The sequence below is a fragment of the Schistocerca piceifrons genome, chromosome 8 (assembly GCF_021461385.2).
Source record: "Schistocerca piceifrons isolate TAMUIC-IGC-003096 chromosome 8, iqSchPice1.1, whole genome shotgun sequence".
Taxonomy (NCBI): Eukaryota; Metazoa; Arthropoda; class Insecta; order Orthoptera; family Acrididae; genus Schistocerca; species Schistocerca piceifrons.
The window spans coordinates 412,424,229-412,438,922 of record NC_060145.1 but is presented as its reverse complement, the minus strand read 5'-3'; the positions used below and the strand labels follow the sequence as shown (position 1 = coordinate 412,438,922).

The window sequence follows — 14,694 nt, the reverse complement described above, 5'->3', positions numbered from 1 at the left end:
CGCGTACCCGTACACCATCGTTACTCTACCACGCCAACATAGGGGTTACACTCGTCTGGTGTGAAACGTTCCCTGGGGGGATCCACCGGGGCCTGAACCGCACAATAACCCTGGGTTCGCTGTGTGTCGGCGGAGGGGTGAAGTGGACTGCGGTAGTCGTTGTAGGGTTGTGGACCACTGCGGCTGCGGCGGAGACGGTGCCTCTCCGTCGTTTCTAGGTCCCCGGTTAACATACATACAATGGCAACGATAAACAAAGTAAACATTGCATTTTATTTACAACATCAGTGGCCGAAATTGACATTTCGTCATAAAGGAATCCAACGATTTTCTCTGACTGAGAAAGAAGTGGCAGACTGCAGCGGCTAGAACCGCACGGCCACTCCGGCCGGCAAGCGCGATACAGTTTATAGGATATGCATGATAGTGACTTATTACGTTATGCATATCAAACCGCGCGCGATGTAGATGACAGTGATTTCAATTGAATCAGCATACGGTTGCATAACTTCGAACAGTGCTGCAAAATTGGAAGACGTAAGATAACGAAATTTTGAACAAAGCATCAACTTGATGACGCACAGCAAACAGTGGAATCGGCCCATCGTTCAGTAAGGAATTTATTTTCGGGAAGAGGAAATGCGTATGAAAGGAAACCTGAAAATTAGAAGTACCAAGATAGCTGTATCAATTTCTCGCTACTACCAATGCCCTAACGCGTTCGTATACAATTATGTCGACTATTAATCTGAATGGTTAATTGGATGGGAAGTTATTTATTGTGGTATGAGAAGTTAGAGCTGCTCTGGCCCCTATGATTCTTTCTCGTGTGAGTGGTCTTCCAAGAGCGGTGGGGAATATTTACGTCATGGCAAGCAAGAGTGGGAAAATGGTTGTATAAGAATTAATGCTAAGGTATGACCACTGCCTGTATGAACACTGCTTATACTCAATAGCTGCTCAAAATAACTTTCTTTTCGCTTGATTCCCGGTCTGCGTAAAAAATCATACTCGTTTAGAGCAAACTGTCCTTCCTGAAAAGTGTGTGACATATCAGTTCATACCACCTGGAACCAGTGGACAAATTCAGCTTCTGGATGTTTGTTTTCTCAGTGCCTATAAAACATGATACCGCACAATCTGCCACTATGCCTTAAAGAAGAGCCAGTTTCACGATAAGCTCCACGACAGACTTTTGTATTCCGTTGTCTCCCATCAAATTCCATCAGTTCTCGTCATCCCGTTTCATCAGTATGATTCAATACGTCTTCTTTAAGAATGGGTACCTAACTGATCGTCCTGCACGGCGTGTAATTCCAAAGAAGGTCGCCTTCGATCTTAATGGGGCGAAACTTTGTGATAACTGTACCGAGTCATTTTTGCAAGTGGTGCAAGTTTGTGGTTTGTTTCGAACATTTCTTGAATATCGACGTCCATTTTTTGAAGTGTAATGCATACATCCCTTAGAAAGTTAATCTTTGCATCTCCCGGACAATCATTTTGTTTTGCCCCCCAAATGCGCATGGTGAGTTAATAGCAGCTAATATTTTTCCTGTCGTAACTGTTAATACAACACTTTCAAATGAGCCTTAATAGGTCCCACTTACGCCCTCGCACTCGCGGAGTTCCTTTCGTCTGCTACCTGCAACACTTCAGCTGTAGCTATAAAATCAGTAAAATTATAGACCGGAACGACACAAATGAGTAAACGTATGTAGTGCATACAACTACAGAACTCATATAAACCGAAAACATACACACGATCTTAAATTAGAAACCAGTCTTGCTTAATATGCACAAGCAATAGATCAACTGGAGTGCTCGCTCTGTATGATTCAGAGTAGTGATGGGAAAAGGCGAATGGAAACAAGGTTTTAAAACAGTCGACTCATTCAGTTGTAATATTCATTCATTCTTTCGATTGTCATCAGTCTGTGGGAGCAACCGACTGAAAACAGGCAACGCAGTCCGACGCATTCACCTCTGACGAAATGGAGAGGGTGGTTTTAACCAAACTTTTGCTACTTGAGCCAGTGAAGACGGAAAACTATTTACCGTATTGATTCCCAACTTATAAGAATGTGTTCAGACTGTGAGCTGCAGGATTTTCGTTATTAGTAACGTGTGTCATTACTTACCGTTAGGCGTCAGTTCGGGTATGGCGACGTAGGATTGAAACAGAAGCATGTGTGCGCTACAGTTGCAGACAGTCAACATGGGTCTGGTCAAGATGACCAGAGCTTCACTTGTAAAGCTGTTTTATCAAAACAAAGCAATAGCGCTGCAGCTTTTCGCGAGCATCAACGCACTGGAAGAATACGCAGAGGTTCTCTTTTCACAAGCGGGACTGAAAAACATGGTTCGAAAGATCGAAGTAACTGTCGGTGTAAAAATGATGTAAACTGAAGGTTGAGGAGGAGAAAGGAGGGGAAAGGAAACTAACTATTGATGTCGGCTGTGCAGGCCACTCCATTAAAAGGATGTTATTGTCATGTAACCACTCCGCCTCAGGCCGTGCGTTATGAACAGGTGCTCGATCGTGTTCAAACATGCAATCGCCTTCCCTGAAGCAAGAAGGTGCTTAAAATATCAACTTAGGCCTGTGCTGTGATATTGCCACCCAAAACAACAAGGGGTGCAAGCCCCCTCCATTATAAACTCGACCACACCATACCACCACCACCTCCGAACTTTACTGTTAACACTACATATGCTGGCAGAGGACGTTAACCGGGAATTCACCATACCCACACCCTACCATCAGATCACCACATTGTGTACCGTTATTTGTCACTTCACACAACGTTTTGCCACTGTCCAAACGTCCAATCTTTACGCTCCTTACACCAAACCAGACGCCGTTTAGTGTTTACCGGCGTGATGTGTGGCTTATGAGCAGCTGCTCGGCTATGAAATCCAAGTTTTCTCACCTCCCGCCTGTCATAGCACTTGCGGCGGATCCCGATGCGGTTTGGAATTCCTGTATGATGGTCTGGATAGATGTCTGCCTGTTACACATTACGACCCTCTTCAACTGTCGGCGGTCTCTGTCAGTCAATAGACAAGGTCGGCCTGTACGCTTTTGTTCTGTACGTGTCCCATGACGTTTCCACAGTAACCGTAAAATAACCAAAGTATTACAATATTTTTGGTAATTTTATGGTTACTTAAGCTACAAGTGTTTTTTTCTTTCTCAGTTAGGGTGCTAAGTTTTTGCTACTGAAAGTGTCTTCCTGTTCGGGTGTATTTTTGCTTCTGATGAAGGTAGTCTATATTTAGAAATACCGAAACCGTGGTCAAGGATTTCAATAATTCATTATCCTGCAACTGTTTCAGCCATGTTTAAAATCTTGTGACTTTATGACTGTTGGAGAGCAGAGTTATGTGGCAAATACTTGTAGGTTCCATGAAATAGCGTCTTTCTTTACGCGTACCTTGTACATATAAGAAGTCCCTGAGGAATAATTTCTATGAGAGCTTCCCTAAAAAACTAACTAAATAATGCACTATTACGAGATTTACTACCACAGAATACCTGCCGACTTCTGTAACGATAACATCTTAGCAGAACTCAGAGGTACAGGTGCGTAATGAAGCGTACATATTGCTGTGTGCGATTGTGTTCTAATAATAAATATCATTGTAACAGCGTTGGCATTAAGACAACTTCTCAGATGTCAATAAATAAAATAACTGAATAGTTTTTCGAAGTTATTAATAGTTTATTGGGGATCTGTAACCGTGATCTTCGTTAGGGAGTACAGCAGGTGCAGAGTCTATCACAAAGTGAGCAGTAAAGCTGTTACGCGGATTATATTACGTTATTACAGTCTCTGGCGTCCGCACGATAGGATTCTTAGTAACGTTACTAATATTTAAATATTAAATTGTGCATACTACACAATAATTTCCGTGTTTAATGTATCCGCTTCATTATGTACCTGCGAACCAGTCCCTCCACTCACCCAAAATGCAGGGCAAGAGATACCTTTTCAGCTGCGTGAGCCGCAGTGGTCTGATATAAGTTTTCCTACAGCACTCCGCTTCAGCGACTTCCGTGTTCCTAATGTACCGCAGTTATCCAGCTGTTTAAAGGGGACCTTCAGCTTAATGAGGGATGCGAACCATGTTTCTTTCCAGGCGAATTCTCAAATCATTGCCGGCCGCTGGTGGCCGAGTGGTTCTAGGCTCTTCAGTCTGGAACCACGTGGCCGCTACGGTCGCAGTTTCGAACCCTGCCTCGGGCATGGATGTGTGTGATGTCCTTAGGTTGGTTAGGTTTAAGTAGTTCTACGTTCTAGGGGACTGATGACCTGAGATGTTAAGTCCCATAGTGTTCAGAGCCAGCCTCAAATCGTGGAGAGGTGGAGGCAAGACTGAAAGTAGACTGAAAATCTTCATGGTCTGACTGGAATTCGATCCCGCGAAATCGCGGTTTCTAGGCAGTGCTTTACTGATAGAACACCAGGCCCGGGTTTCAGTTGGCTAAAGGTGTATACAATAAATCTATCTCTTCTCAAGCAGTTACAGCACTGGTCAAACTGGCTCAAGGAAATCAGATGCGATCTGAAAGAGATGTAGATTGAAACATATGAAACTGTGAACAGAGACACGTTTCAACTGAAGTTTCTATATCCCCATCTCCAGAGAAAACTAAAACAGGAAAAGAGAGCAAAGTTGTCAGAAGTCGGAACAACAGCACTGTGATTGAACGAGAAATTATTTCAAAAACCCTAAATTAAATCGGGAGCAGTTATTTACATAGTCCAAGGAAGACTCAAATCGATTAAAAAAAGGTTCTACAAATTGATTAAAAAATCATACCGAATTACTCTAATTAATGTAACTTTAAAATTTACCGAAGTAGGTAACCATTCACGAATGTAGACATGCATGAGAAGACAAAGGCAGATTTTCACTCTGCCTCTAGTACCACGATGTCTACCTACTGTTATGTTTAGTATTGTTGACAACACAATGGGAACGCTACATCATTATACTGATCTCGTTTTGTGGTCCGACTGTGAACTTTGTGATCCATGAAGTCAACGTAGAATTTTCGACGGCAAATATGTTGGCCGCGGCTTTTCCGAACGTCAAAGAAAAGCGCATCAGCGCTCTAGATGGAAATACCATGGCTCAAAACAATTTGATGTTACCCGTGGCTTTTCCGGCCATTTTTTGATGATAACAGTTCTTGACGTTTTATTCAAATATAATACGAAAGATTGAATTGCTGCGATTTAAACGAACAGCAATGGCATTTGCGTTTTGCTTGTCAAAAATATTTGGCTATTCATTTCCGAATATGTTGCATTTTCTTAGCTTGTAGTTAGACAGGATCTTAATACTAAATCTTGAAGTGGAACGAGCAGTAATACTGGTACACACCTCTGTTTCCGGTTCGAAGGGAGCCACAACGGTAGGGGAGGCTCTGGTCAGAAATGCCACTGTGCACAACTGGTTGGTCGGAAGTGCCATGATACCTGCGGCAGCGACGGGTTGGAAACGCCACGGTCGGAAGGAGATGTAGGCAGTTACTTATCAGATTCTATAAACTCTATAATGTTTTTTATCTCCTCTTTTTATCTACTCACAGTCTGAAAATGAATACTGGCTGGGAGAGACCGTTTATGGCATTGTAAAACGCTCAACTGAGCATAAAATATAAAAAGTAAAATAACACAAAGAAACCCCTTGATCTCCATGGACATTGTGCGATTTGTTTCCAGTTTTGATGTTATTGTAGTAGTTATTGTCCTTTCTACGATTCTCCGTCTTCTTGGTCTTTGCACTGTTTGGCTTACAGCAATAATCCTTGCTAAAAATGTCGTCTTTTCCTTTCAAAATTTATGTCTGTCTTATAAATGGTCGTAAAGTGTATACTGTACTTGAATCTTAGGATTGCTTATTACTGATAATTTATTGGCTGAAAAGTTTTAGATTCTAACTGAAGCGGGTGCTTAGAGCCAAAAGAATCAGCCAACCCGGTCTTGGGGTGAGTTTTGCTGATGGCTGCTGCACACGTGTTTGTAGGTCGTGTGGCGCCGCAGCGGAAGTCGTCTACGGGGAAGCTGGTGAATCCTGCAGAGCGAGACCCGCTGCAGAGGGTCTACCGGGAGATCGCCATCCTCAAGAAGCTCGACCACCCCAACGTCGTGAAGCTGGTCGAGGTGCTCGACGACCCCATGGAGGACCACCTCTACCTCGGTAAGCAGGTCTACCGTCACAGTCTAATCGCTCCCTTACACTGTCAAATATACTTGCCAAATTCTCCCTTATTTATCCACGGATTCGCCGAACAAACCCATACAAGATTCAAAAATTTTGCCAATCTAACCTTACGGCAGCTCTTGTCATGGGGAAGCCCCATCAGAGAGGTCCACCGCATGAGCGTCTAGGCAAGTGATTCCAGTGGTGGTTTCCCGTTACCTTCCACTGATGATGATGAAATGATAATGAAGACAACACAACACCGAGTCCCTGAGCGGAGAAAATCTCCGACCCAGCCGGGAATCGAACCCGGGCCCCTAGGCGTGACACAACGCCGCGTTGACCACTCAGCTATTGGGGCGGGCTTTATACCATTAGCAACAGCTAAAAAATGCTGATAAAGCATTTCTAATATTTATTCGGGCACTCTGTTTCTTTATGTATTTACTTATTTAACTGATCTGATTAGAGCCATCAAGCCCCCTCTTACGTCGGATCAGGGTGTCACACATACAGTACCTTTTTTACATTATAGTTTTCTAAGAAATAGCAATGTTAATGTGACAAACAGTATTAAAATGATGTGAATGTCTGTGCTATTTTGTTTTTATTCTTGATAGTACTTCCCATAGTTCCAGCTGCTGCCACTAAAACTGATCGTAAGAATAATAGGAATGACAATGATAATGATAAAGAAAAAGAATAAGAATAAGAATAAAGGACGCTCATCCAGGGAATGGTTTAAGCCGAGTAAGAAATACACACATGAAAATCTATTAAAGGAAATGTCACTCACGGAACCTGGTGATTACACAGCGTTCACAGAATGGACAGCGAAATTTTTAATAACTGATTTCGAATTGAAATCACATTGCAACAAGCACGCGAAAATTTATTATCTTCTCGTTAGTATAACAACTTAGAAACATATCGCCCACACCATCCGTGGAAGAACTGGAGAAATTCTATTTTTACTTTATTGCACTCAAGCTTACATGGTGTGCGTAGAATTATGATTTTCTTCTTAATCTCTTACTGCGTAATATATGGCTTGCAAAGAGGCTACATCTCTTTTTTTCTTTTTTTGCTAATTGTCTGTCGTATTCTGTTTTTATTCTTGATAGTACTTCCCATAGTTACAGAAACTCATGAGTTTGATTGTAATAACACGTATTTCCACTAAACATATGTGACGAAGCATCAGCACAAACCGTAACTTCTTTGCTCTTTCATAGAAATGGTAGACATATCTTTAATTTTTTTCAAGCTAATGAAGCATTATACTTGATTGCTAGGTCACTTCTTCGAAAGATTTCTGGACTAGGTTTACTGTCACTGTGCATTAGAACGGATGTCCAGCGATGACAGCGAGAAACAACCATATAAACCAGGGGAACACTGCACGTACACACGTACACTAATCCACAGCAACAGGGACATTATTCTCTGCAATGCTGTACCAATACTTATGCCATGTGTTTGTTACTCATTTCTGTCAGCATTCATACAATGAAGGCTTGCATGACCCGATGTTGCAGCTGCCGAGGATTCTTCCGGGTTGTATGGCCGTGGTCCATGGAATTCTTCTGTTCCTGACGTTTCGTCCAAAGCTACGATGGACATCTTCGGAGGTGCTCCTGGTTGTGCTGAGTCTTGCCGACTCCAACGTAGCTTTGGACGAAACGTCAGGGATAGAAGAGTTCCATGGACCACAGCCAAACAGCCCGGAATAATTCTCTGTCAGCGCTGTTATTAAAATATTGCTGATTGTGTTTCAAATTTTCTGTAATAACGTCGTATTTCAAACTAATGCAAATTTTCCAAATTAAATGACTTTTTTTTAAAACCAAAGGTTTACACAGAAACGAAAAAAATTTGGACTGGTGTTACGGTTAATTGCTATTTCCGTATTTTTTTTCTTTTTTCACTTGGTTATTAGCAAAATAAAAGAGCACCTGTTATGACTGAGGCCAAACAAATACCGAAAAATACCGGTTATTTAGAACTAAAATACTTATATCGGTCCAAACCGATCGGTTTTTCCCATCGATTATTTGTACTCACGTAACGCAACTGTCGCTTGTAACTGGCAACAATGAGAACTTCGTGCATGCGCCGACCTGTGCGAAACGTCATCGTTCATGGAGCGGACTACAGCAGCAAATTACCCGGAGCCATTTGTCGTGAAATCTCAAAACAATATTGCCATTCACTGCAAAAATGTGATTCCCCGTACGCTACGCCTAACTCAGATCTTGGAGACGCTTACTCGGCATGCGCCACAGCGCTACTTCAACGCTTGTGATCATTTTGCAACACCTCGGATTGTGGTATATTGTTTTATCAGCTCCTTTGTAAACTATATGTTTCGTGTCTTCTGGTGATCTCTCAACACTGCCTTTGGTAGCATTCGATCAATGGCTTGTTACTGTGCTGCAAGAATTAATTCTGTTGTTTCTGTTCCACTGATCAGCCACAATATTACTACTGCTAGCAATATTACACTAACCACATGCATTATAATTGCACTTACCTATTAACAATGGTATTAAACTGCAATCGCCGCGCGGAGTGGTCGCGTGGTTTGAGCCGCCACGTCACGGATTGCGCGGCCCCTCCCAACAAACGTTCGAGTCCTCCTTCGGGCATGGGTCTGTGTGTTGTTCTTAGCATAAGTTAGTTTAAGTAGTGTGTAAGTGTAGAGACCGATGACCTCATCAGTTTGCTCCCTTAGGAGAGCATGCAGCTTTACTGTATGGTTAAATGATGATGGCGTCCTCTTGGGTAAAATATTCCGGAGGTAAAATAGTCCCCCATTCGCATATCCGGGCGGGGAATACTCAAGAGGATGTCGTTATCAGGAGAAACAAAACTGGCGTTCTACGGATCGGAGCGTGGAATGTCAGATCCCTTAATCGGGCAAGTAGGTTAGAAAATTTAAAAAGGGAAATGAATAGGTTCAAGTTAGATATAGTGGGAATTAGTGAAGTTCGGTGGAAGGAGGAACAAGACTTATGGTCAGGTGACTACAGGGTTATAAACACAAAATCAAATAGGGGTAATGCAGGAGTAGGTTTAATAATGAATAGGAAAACAGGATTGCGGGTAAGCTACTACAAACAGCATAGAACGTATTATTGTGGCCAAGATAGATACGAAGCTCACGCCTATTACAATAGTACAAGTTTATAAGCCAACTAGCTCTGCAGATGACGAAGAAATTCAAGAAATGTATGATGAAATAAAAGAAATTATTCAGATTGTGAAGGGAGACGAAAATTCAATAGTCATGGGTGACCGGAATTCGGCAGGGAGAGAAATGGTTCAAATGGCTCTGAGCACTATGGGACTCAACTGCTGAGGTCATTAGTCCCCTAGAACTTAGAACTAGTTAAACCTAACTAACCTAAGGACATCACAAACATCCATGCCCGAGGCAGGATTCGAACCTGCGACCGTAGCGGTCTTGCGGTTCCAGACTGCAGCGCCTTTAACCGCACGGCCACTTCGGCCGGCGCAGGGAGAGAAGGAAACGTAGTAGGCGAATATGGATTGGGGGTACGAAATGAAAGAGGAAGCCGCCTCGTAGAATTTTGCACAGAGCACAACATAATTATAGCTAACACTTGGTTCAAGAAGCATAAAAGAAGGTTGTATACATGGAAGAAGACTGGAGATACTAAAAGGTATCAGATAGATTATATAATGGTAAGACAGAGATTTAGGAACCAGGTTTTAAATTGTAAGACATTTCCAGGGGCAGATGTGGATTCTGACCACAATCTATTGGTTATGACCTGTAGATTAAAAATGAAGAAACTGCAAAAAGGTGGGAATTTAAGGAGATGGGACCTGGATAAACTGACTAAACCAGAGATTGTACAGAGTTTCAGGGAGAGCATAAGGGAACAATTGACAGGAATGGGGGAAAGAAATAGAGAAGAAGAAGAATGGGTAGCTTTGAGGGATGAAGTAGTTAAGGCAGCAGAGGGTCAAGTAGGTAAAAAGACGAGGGCTAGTAGAAATCCTTGCATGACAGAAGAAATACTGAATTTAATTGATGAAAGGAGAAAATATAAAAATGCAGTAAATGAAGCAGGCAAAAATGAATACAAACGTCTCAAAAATGAGATCGACAGGAAGTGCAAAATGGCTAAGCAGGGATGGCTAGAGGACAAATGTAAGGATGTAGAGGCTTATCTCACTAGCGGTAAGATAGATACTGCCTACAGGAAAATTAATGAGACCTTCAGAGAAAAGAGAACCACTTGTATGAATATCAAAAGCTCAGATGGAAACCCAGTTCTAAGCAAAGAAGGGAAAGCAGAAAGGTGGAAGGAGTATATAGAAGGTCTATACAAGGACAATGTACTTCAGGACAATATTATGAAAATGGAAGAGGATGTAGATGAAGATGAAATGGAAAATATAATTCTGCGTGAAGAGTTTGACAGTGCTCTAAAAGACCTGAGTCGAAAAAATGACCCGGGAGTAGACAACATTCCATTACAACTACTGACAGCCTTGGGAGACGAAACTCTACCATCTGGCGAGCAAGATGTATGAGACAGGCGAAATACCCTCAGACTTCAAGAGGAATATAATAATTCCAATCCCAAAGAAAGCAGGTGTTGACAAATGTGAAAATTACCGAACTATCAGTTCAATAAGTCACGGCTGCAAAATACTAACGCGGATTCTTTACAGACGAATGAAAAAACTGGTAGAAGCCGACCTCGGGGAAGATCAGTTTGGATTCCGTAGAAATGTTGGAACACGTGAGGCAATACTGACCCGACGACTTATCTTAGAAGCTAGATTAAGGATAGGCAAACCTACGTGTCTATCATTTGCAGACTTAGAGAAATCTTTTGACAATGTTGACTGGAACACGCTCTTTCAAATTCTGAAGGTGGCACGGGTAAAATACAGGGAGCGAAAGGCTATTTACAATTTGTACAGAAACCAGATGGCAGTTATAAGAGTCGAGGGACATGAAAGGGAAGCAGTGGTTAGGAAGGGAGTGAGACAGGGTTGTAGCCTCTCCCCGATGTTGTTCAATCTGTATGTTGAGCAAGCAGTGAAGGAAACAAACGAAAAATTCGGAGTAGGTACTAAAATCCATGGAGAAGAAATAAAAACTTTGAGGTTCACCGATGACATTGTAATTCTGTCAGAGACAACAAAGGACTTGCAAGAAGAGTTGAAAGGAATGGATAGTGTCTTGAAAGGAGGGTATAAGATGAACATCAACACAAGCAAAACGAGGATAATTGAATGTAGTCGAATTAAGTCGGGTGATGCTGAGGGAATTAGATTAGTAAATGAGACAAAGTAGTAAAGGAGTTTTGCTTTTTGGGGAGCAAAATAACTGATGATGGTCGAAGTAGAGAGGATAGAAAATGTAGACTGGCAATGGCAAGGAAAGCGTTTCTGAAGAAGAGAAATTTGTTAACATCGAGTATGGATTTAAGTATCAGGAAGTCATTTCTGAAAGTATTTGTATGGAGTGTAGCCATGTATGGAAGTGAAACATGGACGATAAATAGTTTGGACAAGAAGAGAATAGAAGCTTTCGAAATTTGGTGCTACAGAAGAATGCTGAAGATTAGATGGGTAGATCACATAACTAATGAGGAATAATTGAATGGGATTGGGGAGAATAGAAGTTTGTGGCACAACTTGACTAGAAGAAGGGACCGGTTGATAGGACATGTGTTGAGCCATCAAGGGATCACCAATTTAGTATTGGATGGTAGCGTGGATGGTAAAAATCGTAGAGGGAGACCAAGAGATGAATACACTAAGCAGATTCAGAAGGATGTAGGTTGCAGTACGTACTGGGAGATGAAGAAGCTTGTACAGGATAGAGTAGCATGGAGAGCTGCATCAAACCAGTCTCGGGACTGAAGACCACAACAACAACAATATTAAACTGTGGTGCTTCTGATCATATTTCACGAAAGCGAAAGGAGGACTCCCCTAGTTAGTGTGTTACAGATACCATAATTTAATGGGTACGTCATGGCAATTGACAGTCGGTGCCAAACCGCAACACAAACATAGATTTCCTGAAAGAAAATCAGGTTATGTTAGTTTTTCTTTCATAAAATCCCTGTATGCAAACTGTTAATGTACCTCTAAGTGCTGAGTGCTTCATAGTAATGTTAAAAAACCTTTATTTCTTTTGTTGTAGCCAGTTGCACACCTCTGTAGCTGAGTGGTCACAGCGGATGACTAACAAATGAAGGATCCGCGTTCGAGTCCCTGTAGAGCCAGAATATTTTCTTTGGTGGAAGGACTAATGGCATTTGAGGAGCTACTTCACCGAACGGCTGGGAGAGCGATGTGTTGACCCCACGGCTCTTCATAGAGCATCCACTGACGCCATTGGCAAAAGATGACGCACCGGCCGATCGGTACCGATGAGCCCTCCAGGGCCCGTGGACGCATTTTTTTAGAGAGTTACAGCTGGTTAGTTTTAAAATCTAGTAGAATACACAAAGTAAGTGAAGTTAGAGAAAATTTTCTATCTAATAGTGATTACAGAATAGATTTTTCCACCTTTCGTACACAGACGTGAGATTTTCCGTTTCATTTAATTAACAGAACTCCAAAAGTGGCAATGCTAAACTCGTTTACTGGGCGACCGTTCAGTGCTTACATGACGAGGTACTCATATATTAGACAAATACTCACATCACCGCTTCGATTATACATTATTGGCCGTTAAAATTGCTACACCACGAAGATGACGTGCTGCAGACGCGAAATTTAACCGACAGGCGGAAGATGCTGTGATACGCAAATGATTAGCTTTTCAGCGCATTCACACAATGCTGGCGCCGGTGGCGACGCCTACAACGTGCTCACATGGGGAAAGCTTCCAACCGATTTGTCATACACAAACAACAGTTGACCGGCGTTGCCTGGTGAAACGTTGTTTTGATGCCTCGAGTAAGGAGGAGAAATGCGTTCCATCACGTTTCCGACTTTGATAAAGGTCGGATCGTAGCCTATCGCGATTGCGGTTTATCGTATCGCGACATTGCTGCTCGCGTTGTTCGCGATCCAATGACGGTTAGCTGAATAAGGAATCGGTGGGTTCAGGAGGGTAATACGGTACGCCGTTCTGGATCCCAACGGCCCCGTATCACTAGCAGTCGAGATGACAGGCATCTTATCCGCATGGTTGTAACGGATCGTACAGCCACGTCTCGATCCCTGAGTCAACAGATGGGGACGTTTGGAAGACAACAACCATCCGCTCGAACAGTTCGACGACGACGTTTGCAGCAGCATGGACTATCAGCTCGGAGACCATGGCTGCAGTTACCCTTGATGCTGCATTCACCTGTGAAGGTGTACTCAACGACGAACCTGGGTGCACAAATGGCAAAACGTCATTTTTTCGGATGAATCCAGGTTCTGTTTACAGCATCATGATGCTCGCATCCGTATTTGGCGACATCGCGGTGAACGCACATTGGAAGCGTGTATTTGTCATCGCCATACTGGCGTATCACCTGGTGTGATAATATGTGATGCCATTGGTTACACGTCTCGGTCACCTCTTGTTGGCACTGATGGCACTTTGAACAGTGGGCGTTACATTTCAGATGTATTACGACCCGTGGCTCTACTCTTCATTCGATCCCTGCGAAACCCTACATTTCAGTAGGACAATACACGATCGCATGTTGCAGGTCCTGTACGGGCCTTTCTGGATACATAAAATGTTCGACTGCTGCCCTGGCCACTACATTCTCCAGATCCCTCACCAATTGAAAACGTCTAGTCAATGGTGGCCGAGCAACTGGCTCGTCACAATACGCCAGTCACTACTCTTGATGAACTGTGGTATCGTATTGAAGCTGCATGAGCAGCTGTACCTGTACACGCCATCCAAGCTCTCTGTAATCATATGTCAGTTCTAGTATAATATATTTGTCCAATGAATAGCCGTTTATCATCTGCATTTCTTCTTGCTGTAGCAATTTTAATGGCCAGTAGTGTGTATGAATACATGGTGTCTGTTCTTTCGGCCATGTGTGACAGATAAGATCCCATGTTAACAGCGAAATACAAACTAAGGATCCGTAATAGATTATCGCATATCGCCTGTCAGTGAGCTCCCGTGCTCTAGGGATAGCGTCTTTGAGTCAGAATCAAAAACGTCTTCGGTCCTGGGTTAGAATCCCGCCACTCCTTAAATTTTGATTAATAATCATCACTGGCGACCGAAGACTTCCGGCATAAGAAGTCAGCCTCATTCTTCCAACGACCTTGTGAAAGAGGGCGGAGAAACGGACAGAGATCCAGGGGCACTCTCTTGTCTTAGGGGTGGGAAACTGCCCCCAAAAGGCGGAAGAATCAGCAATGATCAACAGCATGAGAATGCAGAAGGCAATGGAAACCACTGCATTAAAGACACGTAACGTGTATCCACAGGACATGTGGCTTGTAATCGATGAAGTGTCA

The 14,694-nt window shown here is 42.8% G+C and overlaps 1 protein-coding gene across 2 annotated transcripts in view; it reads left to right on the top strand.

Moving 5' to 3' along the window:
* The window catches only part of LOC124711298 (calcium/calmodulin-dependent protein kinase kinase 1), a 1,501,168-nt gene that overhangs the window by 1,416,997 nt on the left and 69,477 nt on the right, over positions 1 to 14,694 (top strand). For both annotated transcript variants that reach the window (XM_047241302.1, XM_047241303.1), the window contains one exon: positions 6,037 to 6,210. In XM_047241302.1, the coding sequence (XP_047097258.1) occupies positions 6,037 to 6,210 (174 nt within the window). The remainder of the gene's footprint in view (positions 1 to 6,036; positions 6,211 to 14,694) is intronic.